This window comes from Saccoglossus kowalevskii, chromosome 21 (assembly GCF_978046115.1).
Source record: "Saccoglossus kowalevskii chromosome 21, keSacKowa6.1, whole genome shotgun sequence".
NCBI lineage: Eukaryota > Metazoa > Hemichordata > Enteropneusta > Harrimaniidae > Saccoglossus > Saccoglossus kowalevskii.
Genome location: NC_140661.1, coordinates 30783244 through 30806541, shown reverse-complemented (window position 1 = coordinate 30806541; position 23298 = coordinate 30783244). Strand labels below are relative to the sequence as shown.

Below are 23298 nucleotides of genomic sequence, written 5' to 3'. Positions count from 1 at the left end.
TGTGTCAAAAGTACGTTTTCCTGAATACGTGTCCAGAGTAGGTGTCTTATAATATGTGTCCCTGAATATGTGTCCAGTGTAGGTGTCCTATAATATGTGCCAATAGTACTTGTTCCTGAATATGTGTCCAGAGTATGTGTCTTATAATATGTGTCAATAGTACGTGTTCCTGAATATGTGTCCAAAGTAGGTGTCTTATAATATGTGTCTATATCTCTCGGTATCCGTCAGTGAAGCGTTTGTCCGCACAGTTCGAATGAATTCAACTTTGAAATGGAAGTTGTCGAGGAAGCGTCGAGGAAGTTCAACAAGTGGAAATACAGTTGGAAGAGATGAGAAACTTTTGTTGCCAAATAACTGATCTTTGGTACTGAATAATTAACTATTGGTGGCGGTAGCAATCTTTTCACCGTAATAGCTGGTTTTAGTACTATGCATTAGTTTCGTAACCATATTCTTTGGATGGTTATACAATTTTTTCGGCTACAAGCCCAGTGTGTGGCCATTGAATATATTATAGACCTTAGAAAGAGATCATTCTAAGGTCTATGTCTATATGCACGTCTATGTCGTTTTGCAAGCCTTAAATCGTCGCTGATCCTATTGAACCAGGGTGTTGCCTTACGGTATAAGCGGTATGTTTGTCCAAGACTGTCCTTAATGAAAAAATGTCGGCAGGAAAGGAGTCTATGCTTGAAAGGCTTCGTGTAAGTCAATATTAAAGGCTTCGAGATCGATCGTGCACAGATTCCGTGATGTAATAATGTAGTCCAATCTGATTAAAATCTGATGTAGTGTACGGGCTTTAATTATTGTGGCTATAATTTTATTTTTTATTACTTTTGTTATTAATGCCCTTTTATTTTATTATTTTACTTTGATTTTGATTTTGTGATTTTTTTTTAATTCTGCCCTACCTACATCTGATCCGACGCCTATGTAAGTCCCGTTCAAATCTCGCATAAGTAACAGCCAATCACAGCCCCCCTTTTATACAGGCTGTCAGTTGCTTACTTTTCAGTGTAGCGATACTACGGGCAATCTTTCTGTACATTATATTTTGCCCACTTGAATAAACCATTAATAGAAAATTGCTAGTATATTTTTATTTGCAAAAGAAATTCCACAGCATTTTACAATTTTTGTCATTACATTGAATATTTTTTTCACTTCCAACAAATGTGTACACTTCCAGATACATCTTCGCCAGCCAAGGTTCGTTCATTCAGTCATCGCTTCAATTTTACATCACTGAGCATAATTATCTAGAATGGAAGCAAAAAAATAAGTAAATCGTAATGATTAGAACACTGTAAACAGCTATAGTAAACAATGCAAACTGATTTTAAATTGTATGACGGTCACTGGCCCACGGCATCGACGCGGAAAATTGGAGCAAAAAAATATTTCCTGATCAATTGCGATGTGTTCCAATAAAAAATATTTTATTCCAAATCAGCTCAATTACTTTAATAAAGAGTTATTGTATAATGTACAAAATGATGATACAATTTGATGAATATTTACGGCTACGGTTTCAATACCGTAGACGATGTTGGCCCGATCTTCAACAAAACATCACCCATCTCCAGGGCAGGCGACTGGAAAAAGACACTGGTGTTCGGTCGAAACGGCGGAAACAAAATCGTCACTCCCAGAATAACTATGCAAAATAACGATTTAAAGTCGAACCATTCGAGCCACAATATTAACATAAAAATGACTTTTGTTGCATTTGACAATGATAAACTTACCGAAAAGCCGTGTTATTCTCGGTCGCTAACGTCGGTATAATCCGCCATTTTATTTGAGTGTGTATGCCACCCGACTCCGCCCGGTGACGTCATCATGTGCGCTATAGAAGGAGGTATGTGATTCGTTGACTAAAATCGTCGATAGTGGGTCTCGTTGAAATCTCGTTACATAGGCATCGGCTCAGATGTAGGTAGGGCGGATTTAAAAAAAATCACAAAATCAAAATCAAAGTAAAATAATAAAATAAAATAAAATAAAAGGGCATTAATAACAAAAGTAATAAAAATTAAAATTAAAATAAGTTTATAGCCAAAATAATTAAAGCCCGCCCGTACACTACATCAGATTTTAATCAGATTGTAATGTAGTCTAATGTTCGTTGTGGGATTGTTACATTTAAATGAAAATACAAATGTGATCAGATGTTAATTCACTTGTAACGATGGTTAACTTCACCAGATTATAATCCGCTCTATCTAGTGGCCAATCAAGGATGTGGTCCTTTTCATGGATGGGTTGCGAGAGTGAGTTGATCAAAATAAATGTTGAACTAATGTCATTCATCTTTCACGTAGTTGAGTTACAGCGGGTGACATGATTGTTTGATGAATGTTGGACTGGACGCTGACACGTTGTAATAGTTGAACCCATCTGAAACCCTGATCAGTTGTTTTTATTAACTGTCACGTGAGCGTGTATGTAACTTTATTGCGTCTACAACGGTCATTGGAGTGTCTAAGGAAGTGCCTGGGGATGTTGCAAAGTGCCTCGGTAATTGCCTCCCGGGCGCGGGAGTTAGGTGTATGTAAATATCTTGCGCTTGCTGTTATCATTATACTATCACCTGGAAGAATGTTACAATGGTCAAGGAAATCCTAGAATTCTTCAAGAAATGGTGATTCACATGATCTGTGTTTGCGACTAGGTGGCAGAAGATAAACACAAAAGAAGTTGATAATGCGATGTATAAATGTCAGTGAGATGTGAAAAAGTTCGTGGGATGAGTGTATGAGAAAAAGTTGATGCATAAAGAAATACAGATAGAAAAGATCCCATTATAAATGACTGCAAGACCACCACTCCTGGTGACATCACAGGGAGCCCAGGAACTATGATCAACTGTAGTACGCAGTCTCCTATGAGCGCGGGGGGGGGGGGGGGGGAGGTATCGGCTGGTATCGAGTGTAAGAAATAGACAAGGGATGAAGGCTCCAGCCAGCTCACATTACTGTGACTGGTTACAAACCAGTTGAGCAAGGCTAACCGAGTCGTGACCTCGATGTGGTTCGTAACCAGTTTTGTGATTGGTTGTTGCCAAATGCTTACAAGCCACGCCTCCAAACTTTGCCGTGCGTTCGGGCAAACCGTTAGGAATTCCTAAATGGAGTCAATTTGTGTAGTTTTCTTGATTTATTCTGCAGATATCGGTAAAATGTAGGCAAGGCTTTGGCGAAATTTGAAGGAGCAACTAATATTCTTCAACCTGGTATTTTATTTAGATTTTATTTTTTATTTTTTTCGTCTGTTTTTTCGAGTTTAAAAAATGTGAGCTGGCTGGAGCCTTCATCCCTTGTCTATTTCTTACACTCGATACCAGCCGATACCCCCCCCCCCGCGCTCATAGAGACTGCGTACTACAGTTGATTATAGTTCCTGGGCTCCCTGTGGTGACATGATGCAATTACATCGCCATGTGATTTAAAACAGGTTTCGGTGAGGAACATGAGTTGAATATTGTTATAAGTAATGAAGGTGGATATTTCCGTTCTTCTCTCAGAGCTATTAACTGAATGCGCATTAAAAAGTGATATTGACACACATTGCATTACCATTGTGAAGAAAATTGGTCTGTATTGATTTATTATTTGGGTTGGTAATATAAATCAAACAGCGGCGTCTGTAGGTCGGAGTTGGTACTGTGTTATTAAAGTTGGGATACGATGTTGTAACGTGTTGTAATGTTAACAGTAACTGGGTGACTGATGGACTTTGATGTAGATATATTAATATCGTGATGAGAATCGCGCGATGAATTAACATACTTCAATTTTCACTTACAATTTGATGTAATGTTATTTGGTGTTTTTTTTTCAGGACAAGATGAGATGTGAGCGCGAATAGGACGAACAATATGTAACCCAACATGTCGACTGCGTAATTTCCAGATAAAAATGTATTTTGCTGCGCAGCATCAGGCAGGATTGAAGAATGCTGATTACGTAACCGAAAGGTTTGAGTGGTAGTGTACAACAGACGTGAAGACTGCATCATGAATGTCATTCATATGATAATCAAAATACTCGTAGTCACACACAAAACGTACTCCACCAAACGAGAATAAACTAAAATAAACTAAAATAAAGAAAACGGTAAAATGTCAGCGGATAAAAATACAGCAGGAATAACCCAGTGTACACACACATTGTAAGGCTCCAAAATTAAACAGTCAACTCACAGTATTAAAAGAATGAAAACGGAGAAATTCAGGAGAACACTTTCACCAAGTGGCAGCAGCGAAACAGTGCCCTCTATGTATGTGTATATAAATGTTCAGTGTAATATGTGTTCAGAGTAGGTGTCTTATAATATGTGTCTATAGTACATAGCTAACGGTACACGTCTATAGTACGTGTCCCTAATTATGTGGCCAGGGTATGTGTTGGGTTCTTGGGTGCAGTTAAGGCCGTAACAGGCTAAAGAATACAAGCCTGGTATAAACAACACAACTGGTGTATTACAGTAATGGCGGCGTTCTGACTACGCATGTGCAGATGACGTAATGAAGTACATGTAATTAAATACGACCCAAGGTCAATATACCACATCCCTCCCCATCTAAGTGAATCTCACTCTAGCAGTCTATATTGGGATTTAATATATAATGTTATTTTCTGGATCAGTTCATTCTGCATGCACTTGTACTGAATACTGCAAAACTCGACTAAACTACAATGTGGGTGGCGCTAGGCTCACACCCTAGTGCAGGCTTTATTCTAGCCTATCATATGCAATGTTTCAAAATGTAACTTTACATACATATCATGTTTAGGAACTGGCATTGATGGCGAGCTAGAAGGCATCAGCATTGGTACAGGTACCATATTTGGTTTACTCTGAGTTTGGCCACTTTGCGTAATTTCCACTGTTTGCAATCTAGATCTAAGCTGATCTTGATGTCTTTTCCAAACCCTTCCATTCTGAAGTCTAACTAGGAATGATAGTGATCCCCACTTTTCTTCAATTATTCCTGGTATCCATTTTGGTTTCCCTGCATAATTCATAGCAAGTACTGAATCCCCAAGGAAGTAGGTGTAATCCCATGTTTTTGTGTCGTAATTCTCTTTCATCTTTTCCTGGTTATGCAATACTCGTTTCTGAAGTGATGGTTGCACAAGGTCAAGTCTTGATCTTGGATGTCTATGCATAAGTAATGCTGCAGGATTCTGTCCTGTGGTAGTCTGTGGCGTGCTTCTGTATCTTGTCAAAAATCGATACAATCTGGACTCTAAACATCCTGAAGTCTTTCTGAGATCTCCTTGACAGTTTGTACAGCTCTTTCAGCTAACCCGATACTGGCGGGATAGTAAAGTGCTGTTGTGATGTGCTTTATCCATTTGATTTACAAAAGGGTCTAAACTCTTCACTGGTGAAACAAGTACCATTATCTGGTACTATCACATGTGGTAGACCATGCGTAGCAAATGTTTGGTACAATTTGTCGGCATAATGTGAGCTTCTATATATTTATTATGAGCATCAACAATGATTAATATCAAAATCTATGTGCAGTCGGAACCACAACTGGTTAGGCCATTCCCAAGCATGTAATGGTGCTTTAGTTGGCGATTTCGTAGAATCCTGGCATGCTGTACAACTGCGAATTCTGGCATCGATTTCAGCATGTAACCCTGGCCACCATAGGTAATTCCAGGTCAAAGCTTTCATGTGCACTATACCAGGATGACCTTCATGAAGTTCCTCAAGGATAGTTTCACGAGTCTGAGTTGGAATTATTACCCGCGACCCCCATAAAATACATCCTTGCTGAACTGAGAGTTCTTGTTTGCATCTGAAATACGGTCGCAGTTGTTCCTCAACCTTCCTTGGCAAACCTTGAGTTACCCACTTTCAGATGTGTGATAATACTTGATCTATTGCTGTCCAGTTTGCTACAAGCTCAGCCTTACTGGTGATCCTTCTAGCGTTGATAATGTAAGAACCACCTCTTCAGGGACAGGTACACTGCCTGGTTGTTCATTTATGGGTAAGCGACTTAAGTCATCTGCATTTCCCATATTAGCTCCAGGTTTATACTCTAACTGGTATTGATAATTGGCTAGTGTAAGTGCCCATCGCTGAATTCTAGCACTTGCCAACTGTGATATAGCTATACATCTTTCAACAGACCAAGTAATGGATTATGATCTGTTTTGATGCTAAATTCACGCCCATATAGGCATATAGGCCATATAGCACACAAATGCTAGTCCTTCTCGTTCTATCTGGGCATATCGCTTCTCTTCAGATGCTAGTGTGCGGGAGGCAAAAGCTCTGGGCTGTTCCATTCCATTTGGCATTCTATGGGAAAGTACTGCTCCAATGCCATATGGAGAAGCATCACAATCCAAGATTAGTTTCAAACCACTATCATAGTGTACCAACAGTTAAGACGACTGTAATAGTTCCTTCGATTTGCTGAATGCTTCCTGCTGACTTTTCCCACACTGCCACTTGGTGTTCTGTTGTCCAAGTTGATACAGTGGTGCCAAAACAGTGCTAAGATTCTTCAAGAATCTTTGATAGTAATTTAAGAGACCTAAATAACTTTTAAGCTCTTCTCTGTTCTGAGGCGCTGGAGCTTTCTGTATGGCTGCCACCTTTTCTTCTGTAGGACGGATACCAGTAGCATTAATGCAATGTTATAGGTGACTGATGATTTCTTGAACACACACTTGTCTCGTTTTAGGTTGAGTGCAGCTTTGTCTAAGCTTTGTCTTTGTCAAAACCTTATCTAAATTCTCCTCATGCTCTTTTTCGGCAAGTCCAGAAACCAGTATATCATCGATATAAACTGCTGTCATTGGTATACCTTGAACTGTCTGTTCCATGGTTCTCTGAACAATTCCCGATGGTAATTGACTTGCCTGGCGAAACACATACACTTCATACTCTACATTTTGTTTTGACGCCAAGTACTCACTCAGATTTGTCTTCAACTGGACGTACGTTTCGTCTTCCACCTGCTCCAATCCGAAGTGAATTTCAAAAACTTCTTTCCCCGCTAGGTGAAGTAGGAGAGCTCTTTTCTTCGCATCCTGTGTAATATTCTTGGCTACAAGATAATTATCGAATCTTGCTATCCACCTTTCCCAGCGCACTATAGCTGTCTCTGGCGGAATTGGGTTGAACGGTTTCAAAGCATCGTTGCAGTTCATTATGACGCTGATTTGTTTTGCACTTCACTTGTTCAGACGGTTTTCTGTACGTCAAAATTACTCCTCGTTGCCGAATTGTTGGGTTCTTGGGTGCAGTGAAGGCCGTAACAGGCTAAAGAATACAAGCTCGGTATGAACAACACAACTGGTTTATTACAGTAATGGCGGCGTTCTGACTATGCATGTGCAGATGACGTAATAAAGTACATGTCATTAAATACCACCCAAGCTACAGCATGTGTCTTGTAATATGTGTCTATAGTGATTTTTGATTTGCGGATAAATAAAACGAAATTACATTAACGAATGTGACTGATACATTTTACTATGAAAACCTTAGCATCCCGTTGGCAGGCCAGTCACACTGGTTCTCACTACAAGAGATTACGATCCCCCCTGCCAAATGCTAAGGAAAACTGAAACGTATATATACATATTTACATGAAAAATTGTCCACCTATGCGGATCTGTTTGTGCAGGAATTTTACGACCGTATGCCTTTACTGACGTCAACCAAACTTTTTATGTGGGAAGTTGGCACCCAATGCTTACAGGTGCTACACCTTGCTCAAGGGTGACCTGGAGGTAGTTGTGGCAAAGGGTAACCTCATTCTCCCAAGTCCATAGACTCCACAACCGGATTTAGTTTAAAATCTTACCCAGGACAAATATATACATATTTATAAACGTAAACGTTGCCTTTATCAGGTAATACCTTACATGTGAAGTTGAGTTGGTGCAAGGTTTTTATGACTGTATGCCCTTACTGACGTCAACCAAACTTATTATTTGGGAAGTTGGCACCCAAGGCTGACAGGTACTACACCTTGCCCAGAAGTGACAAGGCATCCGGCAAGGAGGTCGATTCTTTGCCATCAGAGTCACTGTTGGCGTCCAACACCGCTAAACACTCCCACAGATGAGACACCGTTTTAGTCGGCGTTGTTTTCAGACTGTTCTGAATAGGGCGGATTTATATTTTCCTCTGAGAGCTGAAGTGCTTTTATTCAGTACAGTTACTAGCGTACGGTAACCAATGAACAGTCGACAGCGGTAATTTGACGACTGCCAACTTGAGAGCCATAACTTCAAAACCCCCACAGTCACGAAGTTGCGGAAATTCCTCGCCTTCAATTCAGGCGATATGTTTTCAATTCACGCCTCCTCGTCATCATCAGCATTGAATTTTATCCTTTTCAAACCAAGACCTGCATTGTTTAGAACACGCTTTTCAGCCAAGTACGGTATCTTTTCGGAATTTAGACTCGCTACTAAACAAACTAGTGATGCAGTTCATGTCCTAGTAGTACCAAGTTTATCGCCTTTCCTTTTACGCCTTATATTGCCTCTTCCAGAATTCGATCGTGATGGTGTAAAGAGTGTCGTACGTTCACGTAAAATGTCTTCTCTCAAACTTGAGCCGTCCCTGCCACGACGCGAGTAACGCCATCAACAGGAACCTCATCTACTGCAGTGAGCTTTTGACTTTTGTCACGCAATCGCGCACGGTCTCCAATAGTACTTACTCCAAGGCGATTCAGCTGACCATCTGTCAGTGATCCAACAACAACAACAACCGTGTCTATCCGCTCATCTACAAAATTTTGCAACAAATTACCGAGGTCCAACCGTCGTAATACGTCCTCCATCGCTGCGTAGCAAACATTCACTTAGAGCGCATGCGCATGTTAGCATATAAAATAACGACATTATATCACTATATAATGGTGTTTGTATATAATATAAAGGTGTAAGCGTGTAATATGATGATGTTACATCAATATATAATGGTGTTAGCTTATAATATAATGTTGTTTCACAACCATATAATGGGGTGTGTTAATAATATAAACTTAGACAGCCATATAAGGCAGCGTTGGCGTTCCATATTTACAGTATCGAACAACAATAATAAAAACAATGTACGGCTTATTATTTCCTGTACACTTTTCAGCCTAAGGTTATTCAGTGTGTAGTTGTAGACAAACTCAGGTGTCTGAAAAATAAACAGAAAAATTGGGAAGTATGTTTTAAGTTGGCAACATCAGAAATCTGGAGAACATAAAGCGTAAATTGTTTCAGTTATGTTCAATGACTGCTCATATCCATGACTGGTTTTCAGTTGAGATTATATTAGCAAATAAACAAAATCCCAATTAAATGTTAACATACAATTGTTATACAATATACATATAATTTTGTTCAAATATGTTGCATGTTTGATGGCTGTTCAGCGGCCATGGAGGTAATTACATTATTGTTTTATAACTCCATGGGTTCCTTATGATCTCGCACAATGAATTATTATAAAACAACACTGCTCAGTTTATTTAATCCAGTGAGTCAATTACACAACTTCTTATGCCTCATATATGTTCGCATGTTGGCCTGACATTAATAACAAATTTTAATTTTAACCAAAAAATAGTTGTCTAACGTAGATGCAATTGACAAATTATCATCTAAATGTAAGGCCGTCGCTGATTGGCTGCTGAGTTGGAATGACAATTTTTGGTTTCAAAAGGGTTGCATACCTTGAATAAATCCCAATCTGATTAAAATCCGATGTAGGTATGAGGCTCCAATTTTTTTTTTTTTAATATTTTTTTTATATATATATATATATATATATATAACCCTTTATATTATATTTATTTGTATTTTAGTTTCAATATGTCGATTTTTTTGGTTTCTCTTGCCGTTAATCAGTTCTTAGAAAATGGGAAAATTTTCTCAGAACTGATTAACGGCAAGAAAACCCAAAAAATCGACATATTCAAACTAAAATACAAATAAATATAATATAAAGGTTTATATATATATATAAAAAAAAAAAAAAAAAAAAAAGCCTCATACCTACATCGGATTTTAATCAGATTGGAATAAATCCCTGTTCTTCCTGTGTTACCCCAACGCATACCTCAAATAAATTCTTGATTGATCTCCCTGTATTACCCACAATGCATACCTCGGACAAGTTTCTGACCTCCTTATTATATACAGTACATTTTCTGCGGCTTGTCTTACTTCCTGTACGTCATGTGACTGCAGTTGTTGAATGGTGCTAATTGCGCCCGGCTCTTTCTTAATCCTCTCCTTAATATTATCATCGTTGAATGCCAACGTCCGAATACAACGAATGGCCCAATATGTCTCTTTGTCGTCTCCTTCTTTCATCAATCTTACTAGCAACTGTAAAGCTCCATGTCTGACTATGATCTGTTTATATACATAGTGGTTTGCTAGGCTTCCTAGTCCCTGTGCCAGCTCCTGTTAGACAAACATAATTTTTGAGTCATTATTCCACAGTATCATTTACAATCACCGATCACTCTCAGAATATACTAGCAAAATGTTTTAGGTTCCAAGTGCTGCATTTTTAGTATAGTTTCAGTAATACTGAACCAACATTATAAATTTCCGACCAGACAATCAACGAGTGCAGTTCTCAATTACGACATTTAAAGAGGTGTCTGTGATTATATCGGCCAATACAAATCTCGTTTTAGTTTCAACTGTGACTTTATAAAAATGAAGTGAATGTGTTATTTAGCTCGGTAGTATCAAAGAATAACTACATTAACATTTATTTATAATGGATTAAATGGTGATGGTTGCGTATGCCACATATATATACTCGGACAAACTTACTTCGACAGAAAACGATTCTAGTGAAACTTTATTGGAGCAATCCATGGCCTCTGAGAACATTGCCAACACGTAATGTATCATACTATCATCGGCCACTATTAATTCATTCTGCTCACCTTCTTCTAGAATGTAAGCAATAGCCATTACTGCCAGGGCCTTGGTAGAATTGTCTTTGGCCTTGGTGTATGGCATAATGATGTCAACTGCGCCGTGATCGTTAAAATATTGACGACTGACACCTCCCTTGGCACAGTTGTACACAACATTGAGATAATTTTCTACAAGTACGTCAACAACCTGTGTGTATGGAAGGTATATGACAATCATTACGTGTTGTCGGTCGTAAATACGTAATACTGAGCTACATGATATTCATTACGTGTTGTCGGTCGTAAATACGAAATACTGAGCTACATGACAATCATTACGTGTTGTCGGTCGTAAATACGTAATACTGAACTATATGATATTCATTACGTGTTGTCGGTCGTAAATACGTAATACTGAACTATATGATATTCATTACGTGTTGTCGGTCGTAAATACGTAATACTGAGCTACATGACAATCATTACGTGTTGTCGGTCGTAAATACGTAATACTGAGCTACATGACAATCATTACGTGTTGTCGATCGTAAATACGTAATACTGAGCTACATGATATTCATTACGTGTTGTCGGTCGTAAATACGTAATACTGAGCTACATGACAATCATTACGTGTTGTCGGTCGTAAATACGTAATACTGAACTATATGATATTCATTACGTGTTGTCGGTCGTAAATACGTAATACTGAGCTACATGACAATCATTACGTGTTGTCGGTCGTAAATACGTAATACTGAGCTATATGATATTCATTACGTGTTGTCGGTCGTAAATATGTAATACTGAGCTACATGACAATCATTACGTGTTGTCGGTCGTAAATACGTAACACGGAGCTATATGGCAATCAATACGTGTTGTTGGTCGTAAATACGTAATACTGAGATACATGACAATCATTACGTGTTGTTGGTCGTAAATACGTAATACTGAGCTACATGACAATCATTACGTGTTTTTGGTCGTAAATACGTAATACTGAGCTATATGATATTCATTACGTCTTGTCGGTCGTAAATATGTAATACTGAGCTATATGACAATCATTACGTGTTGTCGGTCGTAAATACGTAACACGGAGCTATATGGCAATCAATACGTGTTGTTGGTCGTAAATACGTAATACTGAGATACATGACAATCATTACGTGTTGTTGGTCGTAAATACGTAATACTGACCTACATGACAATCAATACGTGTTGTAGGTCGTAAATACGTAATATTGGGCTACATCACAATCATAATGTTCAGCTATATGTTATTCATTACATGCTGTAAATACGTAATCATATAATACTAAATCACTGGACATTTATATGACGTTCCTTACGTGTATCGATAGCAAATACGTAATACTGAGCCATATATCACCGTTTTAATATACCGGTCAAGTTTTACAGCGCAAGTAGCCAATTTGTGACCGCGTTGCAGCTGTTGATGTCTTGCATGAAAGTGCCTGTGAAATGGCTGCTATTTTCACGCCTGAAATTATCCATTGATACATAAATATTATTAATTTTTATGTTTCTAAGCATGAATTATTTTTTTAAGTGAAAAAATGTGTTTTAAACTCAATCTACGGCAACTTTATTTTTGTGTATTTTAAAACGAGGCTCCTCATTAGCTTCTTATTTGCATACAGAAATTCCCCTTGTGACGTCAGAAGGGGAAGTCGCATGGCAGCTTGCATTGCCGATACGTGTAAATAAGGCAAATTTCTTGTGCAGTTTTCTCGTCTTTGACTACATTTTCACTTATGTACTTGTTCGTCGAGGAGGAATGGACCATAATGAACACATAGTATCAATTTTTATGCATGGGGTTGAGTTAGATGCGAAATATGTCCGTTCTGGTGTAGCTGGTCACCGTGATCGTCACCGGCGCACGTTTGTACACTGTCGCTGGACAAAATAGGTTACGAGGCACGTCACTACACTGTTTTATTTTATCGATCGTCTGAGTAAAACTTTCAAAATTAAAATAAAAGAGAACATATTTTGACATTCTAAACATTAGACTATAGTGATCACTATAAAAAAAAAATTAAAAAATGACAAATCACAGTTACTAAATAAATGACAGCCGCGTGGAAATAAATTGAAATTTTTTTGAAATAGGTGAACGCGTCGGGTCACGACGAGGGCAAGTGCGTTAAAAGCGGCGTTTAATTGGATAACAAAAATAATCGAGATCGACACACATACAGATAAATTAGGAGTGGATTCGAGTTAGCGTGATTGTCATAATTATAACATCATATTAAAACTTTATTTGGTGGAAACACATTGACCAAGCCCGGATTCTTATTTCATGAATTATTACGCAGATCAAGCTGCAAGCATGGAGGTAAAAAAAGAACAGAGATGTGAATTCGACATTCAACACCAATCACCAAACAATTCAGAAACTTTTAGCCTTCGAAAATGAAAACAATTAGCAGTGTGTAAGGACTGTGTAATTTCCTGTTTGTCCGACGCTTCGTTTTTGTGTCACTACTATGTGTCATTGCTATTCTTTACTTACTCTACTCTTGGATTACTTCTTAGCGGCCATTTTGAAATGCTACAAGTAAACTACGCTTAGTAAACTTCAAACTTTTTATTGGTAACTTTGGTTAATCCACAATCCACATATATAGGAACAGGTATTTAAAGTTCTCAAGACTGCGTTGATCAATTATGGCTGAGGAAAAACGCATACGAAAAGAATTACGCGACCCACAGTCCCTCTATCTGATAGAGGGACTGTGCGGGACCCTATGTTTTTGTACGACGACGATGACATCAGACACACCACGGAACAAAGGAAACAAAAGACGAAAAAAAGGTAAACAAAACTCTCGATTCTATGCAGTCGCTAAAGGAAGATCTGTTGGAATTTTTGAGTCATGGAATGATTGTTATAAAAGCACCAATGAATACCCTAGTGCTTTACATAAAGACAGAGAGAAGACACCGAGAATTTCATTGCGGCATTCAACTCTACAGCTATGATTCCTAGGAGTGCCGCTGTTGACTCGAAGCTTACACAACTCGGCAATTCGCACAATTACATTGACAGCGATGATGAGTGTATCTGTGACTCTGAAGCAAAAATTGGTGAATTATATACGAAATCAGATGAAAAGGTAGCAGATAATACTGATGCCACTGATCTTACTACAAAAACGGATAAAGCCACTTTTAGACAAAATGGAAGTGTTGAAATCAACCCCATCGCGTCAGAATCAAACAGCGCACGTTGTTATTTCGGAGTACCTAAAGTCCGTTCACAAATCAACAGAAAGTTATGATACCAGCATTAAATTTCTTGAAGAAAAATACACGGAGATTGTGGATTTAAGCAACAAAGAAAAATGTGATATTCGAGAAGTCATTTCCTCTAGTATACAAGAAGAAAGCAAAACTAGGACGGAGGAAGTTCGCCAACTGTATAAATCAGTTGCGCGGTAATGAAGTCGTCGACACTAAACTATTGAATACTCAAACTGTAGTCAATAAAATTATTAAAAGTAAATGGTTTAAAAAACTTGATCTGATATTAAAAAATATTAACCATTCTTATCTTTTAAATGAAACAAATATTATCTCATTATCAAAATTAAAAACAATTGATGAGAAATTAAAAGAAGAGTTTACAACTGAGTGGAAAAATGAAATAAATAATGACAATAGGAAAAAATCAAATTCTAAAAATAAACTAAGAACCTACAAACTTTTTAAAACCAAAATAGAACAAGAAAACTACTTAACAATTATGAAAAACAGTGAACTTCGCAAATCCTTAACAAAATTTAGACTTGGCAACCACTGTCTGAAAATTGAAACAGGCCGGCATACAGGATTGGATTTTAAAGACAGAGTCTGCAATATGTGCGACAATGACCATGTTGAAGATGAACAACATTTTGTCACAAATTGTCCTCATTACAATGAAATAAGATTAAAACTTTACATTGTAGCTAATAAACGTATACCAAATTTTGACAAATTTAGTAATGAAAATAAATTCATATCATTACTAAGTGACGAGAAAATGTCTATTCCTTTAGCGCAATATTTAAAAAAACTGTTTTAATACAAGACAGCAGCACCTACATAAACTAAGCCAGTAATACATTAATACATTCCTTGTATTCAAATTATTATCTTTTTTTTTTTTTTTTTTTATGCCTTTTTGTTCCCTTACTTTTTATGTTTTTATTTTTCTTTTACTAATATCTGATTTGTAACCCTTTTCATCCCCTCCGGGGGATGTTGTGTGTTAATAAATAAATAAATAAGTCAATACACAAATTAAAGACAGTGTTTACAACATGGAACATTTAAACGCATGGAAGAAATGGAAAACAAACTCAGCTCAGATTTTGAAGTTAAACTTTCAGTTGTGGAAAACATGTTTGATTTACAGTTGGAAAAGCGAGAAGAAGATCACAACCGGGAAATACAAGCAATTAATAATCAACTGCATGAATTAAACCAGAAATACGCTTCTTTACTCGGCAAATCAGGCGAGGCCACTGATGTGCAGAAGAATAGTCAACCAGATAATAATCTACAAAGCTTTTCTAGTAATGGAACATCTGATCTCACTAGTGATAAAACTGTTTGCATGACGCCACATGACGACAAAGATTCTACAACCGAGACGCATTCAACACGACCAGCACCCACTATCTTTACATCGGTGCCCGCCGACACCAGAGTTCAATACAAACGCACTACTAACGAGACGCTTTCAGAACAACCAGCACCTGATATCCCTTCATCAGTGCACGCCAACACCAGAGTTCACTACCAACGCACTACTAACGAGACGCTTTCAGAACAACCAGCACCCGATATCCCTTCATCGGTACACCTTGACACCGGAGAACGTGTTTTACGCAAATATAACACAGAAACAAACAAACTCTTGGTTGGGGATTCAATCACACATCGCATTTCCGCTAGTCGAATGTTTCCCCGTACCACAGTAGAGCACCTAAAAATTCCTACATTAGAAGAAGCTTGCTTTCAAATGAAAGGAATTCGTTCAACTACAGTTGATGTTGTAGTATTCCATCTTGGTACAAATGATTTGAAGAATGGCTTTTCACCGGATTACTGCTACAATGAAGTATGTGATTTGATCGATACCACAAAGACGAACATGCCAAACGCTCAAGTTGTTTTTTCTGAAATTCTATATCGCCATAATAATACTGAGCTAAATGATAAAATAGCAAAGTTTAATTGTTTATTGCGTAATATAGAAACAGAGAAGCAGAATGTTATAGTTGTAAATCATGACGGTCTTTCCTCATCACGTGATTGTTACAACATTAATCAATCTTACACCGGTACCTACAATGAGTATAACAAGAATAAACACCACAGAAAGCGGAGTTTTCATAACGAACGACGCGTCACGAAAGATTATTATAGAGAGCGCCCTCAGTCTTCTGGTTCAAGAAAGTACTCAGGAAACGACTTCAAGACTAAAAGAACCTTTGCAGAGGAAGAAACGCCAGATATGTTCAATAAATTTATGAATTTCATGAACCTTATTAATTCATTTTGAAGTACAGTGCATTCGACAGCTTTCCATGGATTAAGGTCAGGTATTCTCTAGTCTGTCCTTTTTAATGTCAGACCACTTATAATTGATTTGTGGCCTACATATTATACAATTCACAATCTTAAACATGCATTATAATTATTACCATTCCACTCACAGCTAATGATAAATAATTCAAAAAAAAAAAAAGATCGTGAGTTAAATAAACCTATAAGCTATTGTATGGATAGTCATATTAATGACTTATTAAAATTACACAATTATTTTTCTTTTTCTTTAATTGCTTACCAAAGTTACCAATACAGTTTGTTACCATATTTGTTTAGTACATTTAGTTTTACTCTTTTTTTTACTATTTCTATTTCCATTGTATTTTGTTTTTTTCCTGTTTAATTAATATTCTGCTTGTCAGTCATGGTTGCAAAAAGGAGAAACTCTGCCAATGGCATGCAAATATCTTCTTTCAAGCTTGGCAGTTGGAATATTAACGGGCTTTACAACAAGCTATCCAATAATGAATTTTATAACCTTACACCATCCTTTGACCTTATTTGTCTACAGGAAACATGGCTGAATAGCAGTATTAGTAGTGAGAATTTACTTAGTAGTTTAGATGCTTTTGAATTAATTAGAAAAGATAGAAATTTGACTAGTAAAAATGGCTAAAAAGTTCATAGAGGAGGTGTTGCGGTTTGTACAAAAGCAAATACAAACAGTATGTTACTGAAGTAAATAGCAGTAATAATGAAGTTATTTGGTGTAAAATTGACAAAAAACTATTAAAAAAAACAATGACTTGTATATAGCCTGTGTTTATATACCACCTGAAAATTCTACCATTTATAAAAAGATTGATAATGATATTTTTCAGCTGCTGGAAAAGGACATCACTAATTTTTCGTCCAAAGGTGATGTAATTTTATTGGGAGATTTTAATTCCAGAATTGGCAAAACTGATGATCTAATCAATGACAATAATAATAAACATTAACCAATGCCAAACGACTACATTAATGATCATTTTAAATCAAGGAAAAATATGGATATAAACTCTAAATCTAGTGTAAATAAATTTGGCAGGAAATTAATCGATATGTGCATGGAGTGTAATTTAATCATACTCAATGGTCGCACAATTGGAGACTCTGTTGGCAAATATACATGTTACACACCGAATAGTTGCAGCGCTATTGACTTTGGGATTATTTCAAAACATTTTTATAACTCTGTACAATACTTCAAAGTTCACGAGCTATCTAATATTTCGGATCAGTGCCCTATCTCTTTGTCTTTAGCCATAAACCGAATCATCTATAATGCCCTGGAAAAAAATAATAACAAAAACAAATTGGATCCATTACCTGCAAAATATATCTGGAATGTGGATACAAAAAATAAATTCTTGGCCTCTCTGCATTACAGTAAAAAAAATGAAATTACGGAATTTCTCCTAAAACAATATAACAATGACTCGGAAACAGCTTCTTCAAAAAAGTCAACTCATTTGAAACACTTGCCGTCTCTCTCTCTCTCCCTTCTGAAATCCGCCTCGGTGATCATGGTCCGGAATCTCTTTCAAAAGTGTTGCGCCAGGTTTATGTTGTCGGCGTTTCTCTTTAAACCTCGTTGTTTTTTTCATGGACGAGGACAGTTTTTCCACAAAAAACAAAACAAAAATAGAAGCTGAGGTTAAGTGGCTTTCGTCCATTGATGTCGCACTTTCGGATCCATTAGAAACTTGTGAATACTTACACTATGACTATACGTTTCACTGCAACTGCCCATAACACAACTCTAAAAACTCTCTCTCTCTCTCTCAAAAAGACAAAAAACGCCGACTGAAAAATGTATATCGTTTAAAAGTATACTGAATGACCAGTGTTATTACAGCTCAGGGGTATGACTTCCTCTCACATTTTGGCATTTGGTGGCGCACTTTCGGCGAGAGTCGGAAATCCGGAAACAGTCGACCGTTTCAAGATTTACCAAATTTACTTGGATACGAGTAATCATTTTCAGCAAAAAATCAATAACTGCCCATTTCAATGGGACACAGATCTAAAATGGGAAACGTAAGGGTGGACATTGTACAGGCATAGATGCAGGTTCGTGGGCACTCGGAGTGATTTTTTTCTTTTTCTTACCCAGACAATCTTCGCTAGATAGTGTTAAAATTTCGGAGCATTGTCAAAAATCAATTTTAAAATACATTTGTATAGGGAACTGAGGCACACGTATCTGATTAAAAGTCCTGAAAGTTTGTTTACGTTGCTCTTTGATTGACAAATCACTGTTGATGTTATATGCAAATGAGTTTTAATGAGAGACTTACCATGGTGTTTCTGAGCATAATTCCCCACTGCAAATTTATAGCAGCTAGCCTGAAAGTTTGAGTATGTTGTTGAAAGTGCCGAGTTATTTCAAGCAGTGAAGTCGTAAACCAGGGGTGGCTTCTGAGCGGCCATTATCAACAGATGGTGGAAATTAAAAAACGATTTGAAATTGAATTGACCTTGCCCAAATACTTCGAATTAAATTATATTACATACGTCCATATTTCATCTTCAAAATTGACATTTGTTTATGTTTGAGCTCAACTCCGTGTTCAATGACAGGCGAGAGACAAGGCATTTAACATTTTGCTCTGTTCTTGGAGAAACTCGCTGTTTGGTCGCAGTACAGTTCGGTACTGTACACCAAGTGAGATTATGATGCGTCATCTTGAATTTTCACGGTGAATGTTCCGCGAAGCACTTCAAGGGAGGAATGTCCGAACGGACCAACACCGTGCAGGAGGACGATGATGACCATTGACTGTTATTACACTAGTAAAACATCTATGTACATGCATATTATGAATGTTACTGTTTTATCGATGCGTGCTTACAAGAACATAGTTTTCACGTCGCGATGTATCATCGTCCTATGTATTCATCAACATACAGTATCAAACAGTAACGTAAGCATGAACATCACAACCAGCAAGCAATTAGAATGTCAGAAAAGATAACCCCAACGATCTACACAGAAACCATTGAAATACAGCTATAAAATGAAAACACTAGTGGAAATACATTAGATAAAAAGAAACAGAGGTTGACTAGACAATAACGAACTAGCAGCAATTTTATTTCAAATTTTCTGCTTAAAGGGCGGCAGTCGTCGTGCCGCGTCCTGTTCGATATGGGACTCATAGCGACGTATACAATGCGTGTAAAATACATTGTTTATTTACATGAAATTCGAACACGCGCTGCGCGACGACTACCGCGCTTTAATACAGCAGATAAACAAAACTACTGCAATATTATAAGAGCTGACTACACCACTCAAGATTTACATTTTGCGTTGAAATTTTAAAATCAGAATTGCCTTTATTTAACATAATACGTATGTTATAAATTGAAGAAGTTTATGTTGAAGGGTAAATGGAGGGCAATTTGAAAGTAGCTTAGACACTAACCATTTTTGAGTTTGTGAACATTCAACTAGATAGTGCCTAAGCTGATCTGCTTCATGTAATATTTTGTTATTTTATTACTATGAACACTGTATAGCGGAAGTTTGTGAATGTAAAATACCGGTGAACATGTACCCTCACTACTGCATGTGTACAGTTGGTACTGTGTTTGTGTACTGTATTTGTTGGTTGGCTGGTTGGTTCAGGAATGTTAACATGCTAGATATTACCTTATGTTAGGAACTTACCTTTGTCTTTGTCGTCTCTAGTATTACTTGTCGTTTCAATTCATTTAGCAATAATTCAATAAGCCCTTGTTCGCTGAACTGACACACCATTTTGCTGCCATCGGTCAGCATTGCAACATTGACCATAAGTGTGCTGACTGCGTTGCCTGTCTCCGGATTTCTCTCAAGTGAACCGTCTTTTTGTATCGCTTTGCAGTAATTGACACTAGCTTGTACGAATCCGTCATATCCCAGCTGATCGCACATCAGTCGTCTCTGCTCTTTCGACCCGTATGTGCACCAAACTTGACTAATGCAGTTTGTCATTACTTCCGTAATTTCGCGCATTACCTCAGCACTGATGACATCCTTACTCGCTTCCTCTATTTTCTGGACTACGAATTTAAACCAAGGGAGTAATTCTTCTATTTCCGGGTAATCTTTCAATCGTTCTATGTGTTCGTCCATCGCTGCCTTCGCTTTGTATAAGGCCGCTAGCATGTCTCTACCGGCAGAATCGGTAGCTTGGTACTCCTTTGATGAAACAGATGCTTTTGACAGACTCATGGTCGTAGTTAACGCTAACACCTGTTAAATTAACAACAGCAACAACGTCGTAGAACTGCATAATATTATTATATATATAATATTATAATAAAGCAATGGTGATTCCCGCCTGTTGAAATTTCAAATACAGACATCCATTATGCTTTGAGTTGTATGGCTCAAACATTGGCAACAAACGTGCCCTGTTCTCAAACTAGTATGATTCATATCTTGTTTATTCATGTTAACTCGTTGACACCTGAGGCTGCATCCCTACAGTTACAACCCATTTTGTTTTACACGCAATCAATTCAATAACCACGTTCATTTTATTGACGCACGGAAACAGTATGGCAGTCAGACTCAAACAATGCCGCTAACAACAGATTTACACTATTAGTTTACCTAATGTAAGAAATCATAATTATGTTTAGGTCCACTAGAGTTGATGAACTAAACAGGTAAACGTATTCAGCAAATGGAAACAAATACGACATGGAAAATCGAAACGATTTCGGACCTTTTCCTTCAATAACGAAATATACTGATTGTCAAAATACAGTACACGCAGATAACTTTGGCTGCTGCTTTTGTAGACTCCTTGATATATCGAAATTTTTATATAAACAAGTTTATAAACATGTCCATGTCGATGTGAATTAAAGCATAGACCCTCTAAAAGAGAGGGTCTATGATTAAACTCAATTGCGTTTACTTTGCAGTGCGCCATTTGCATGAACAAGAACATATACCAGGCATATTTCATTTCAATTAGCGCTCATATTTCGAGGTTTTCTAAATAAAATCGTGAACAAAGTGTATATACTCACGTAAAAACTTGAACGCAAAGAAGTCGCTAGTTGTGTATAAGGAAATAGAATTATGATCGAACTGCGTCACAAACTAAAACTCGAGAATGCACCTAGTGATTTGTTTATGTACCCACGTGATACCCAAGAAACCTGGAACATTGCCAAATATGCTTTCACGTTGACCGGTTTAAACGATCAATCAATCACTTTCCATTCAGAAGTTTATTTGTTAGTGGCGGGGGTTACTAAAAGGCTGCCTTATAAACGTGTGGTCAGGGTATACTCGATTATACAAAATACAGAGCTGTGATTCTTTGAAATAAACAAGCAAGTTAAGTTAAAGAACTGAAGATATCATTAGAAAATGAACAATATATATATATATATGAACAACATAAATATATATATATATATGGACAAGGGAGGTCATCTTGGTTTCCTAATTAACTAATTAATATACCTGTCAGGTAAACTGCATCTCTACATTAAGACATACTTTTATTACAGTCTTATTAACATAATAGTAACAGTGGCCAGGAAAGATGTTTAGTATTCTCCAGATCTTGCTGAATGAATACATGTACCAATAAAGAATCAAAGAAAGCTTAAAAAGAACTCCCCTGTCCCGAAGGTATTTGAGGCATGATGTAAGGAATATTGCATTACTACATTAGAAGCACATCTTCAATACAGATAAAGCAAAAATTGTGTTTATTGCATGCAAAATCATTGAAACATTTCTTATTTTGACCATAGACTGGATCTTTATAGCATTATTGAATTTGAATCTGCAACAGGACTTAAGATATTACAGTTATGCATATTATTGTGATCACATGACCATATATACACCGTCAGATGGCTTCATTATAGCACTGATTGCATGTTACTATCTGCAGCAGTGTTTAATACATTAGTTATGTACATTGAGGACACATGAAACAATACTTTTTAGAAGAATATGCATGGATTTCAACCCTGAAGTAATCAGATCTATGGATTACCAAAAGCTCATATATACCCAAGTTCATAAAAAATTGATGAGTGGTACATGTACTCAAGTTATCTGTAGAGGTCTATCTTTCATCTGATGAGTCGTCGAGATATTGGTGGAAAAGCAAAACATTTGCTAATCATAGATATTAATATACCAACTAAGTCATTAATATGCACAAGATTTCAACCAAAGTCTAATCAGGTCTGAACATTATCCCAGAGCATCTATGTACCAAGTTTCATTAAAATCTGATAATTGGTTCTTGAGATATCAGTGGAACAGACTCAGACAGACACATTAACCACAGATAAGAGACTCACATTGCTTCACACACTAGAAAACAAAATCAATCAAAGAAAGCTTAGAAAGAACTCCCGTGTGCTGAGAGTATTGGAGACACATTAAAAATTAATTCAAAATTACTTGAACTTGAAATATTGATGGAAATAATAATATCTAATATGAACTAACTAATATGAACAGATTTAAGTGTAAAACTAATAAGGTCTGCACAATGTAAAAGTAATAAGATCTGCGTAATGTAATGTCTATGTACCAAGTTTCATTGAAATAAAAAATTATTCATTAATATGCTAATTAGAGAATTAATATGAACAGATTTTAACCCAAAATTAATCAGGCTGTCTATTGTCAGAGAGCATTTATGTACCAAATTTTATTCAAATGTGATGATCAGTACTTGAGATACCAGTATTAATTAATTATGTTAATTAGGTGGCTA

The 23298-nt window shown here is 37.0% G+C and overlaps 1 protein-coding gene and 1 long non-coding RNA gene across 2 annotated transcripts; both read right to left on the bottom strand.

Annotated features, from left to right (window-relative positions):
• Window positions 1–795: 795 nt before the first annotated feature.
• LOC144345382 (uncharacterized) lies at window positions 796–2827 on the bottom strand. The gene is made up of 2 exons (XR_013419351.2): window positions 1755–2827; window positions 796–1265 (listed from the first exon to the last, which is right to left on the bottom strand). It is a non-coding gene; the product is annotated as an uncharacterized LOC144345382 (long non-coding RNA).
• A 6085-nt stretch (window positions 2828–8912) lies between these two features.
• On the bottom strand, window positions 8913–22123 carry LOC102807314 (uncharacterized). Its single transcript, XM_085495302.1, has 5 exons — window positions 21578–22123; window positions 20223–20789; window positions 10842–11138; window positions 10159–10460; window positions 8913–9186 (listed from the first exon to the last, which is right to left on the bottom strand). Exons 2-5 carry the CDS (start codon window positions 20766–20768, stop codon window positions 9156–9158), a joined length of 1176 nt encoding a protein of 391 aa, XP_085351428.1. The 5' UTR covers window positions 20769–20789; window positions 21578–22123; the 3' UTR covers window positions 8913–9155.
• Between the last annotated feature and the right edge of the window lie 1175 nt (window positions 22124–23298).

Bases quoted from the DNA above. Each gene is read 5' to 3' on its own strand.
- LOC102807314 (XM_085495302.1), bottom strand. From the start codon at position 20,768: ATGAGTCTGTCAAAAGCATCTGTTTCATCAAAGGAGTACCAAGCTACC. The intron at 10,461-10,841 runs GTAAGTTTGTCC...TTTGTCTAACAG, and splicing joins TAGAATCGTTTTCTGTCGAA to GAGCTGGCACAGGGACTAGG. The intron at 9,187-10,158 runs GTATGCATTGTG...TTTATTTTTCAG, and splicing joins AGGTCAGAAACTTGTCCGAG to ACACCTGAGTTTGTCTACAA.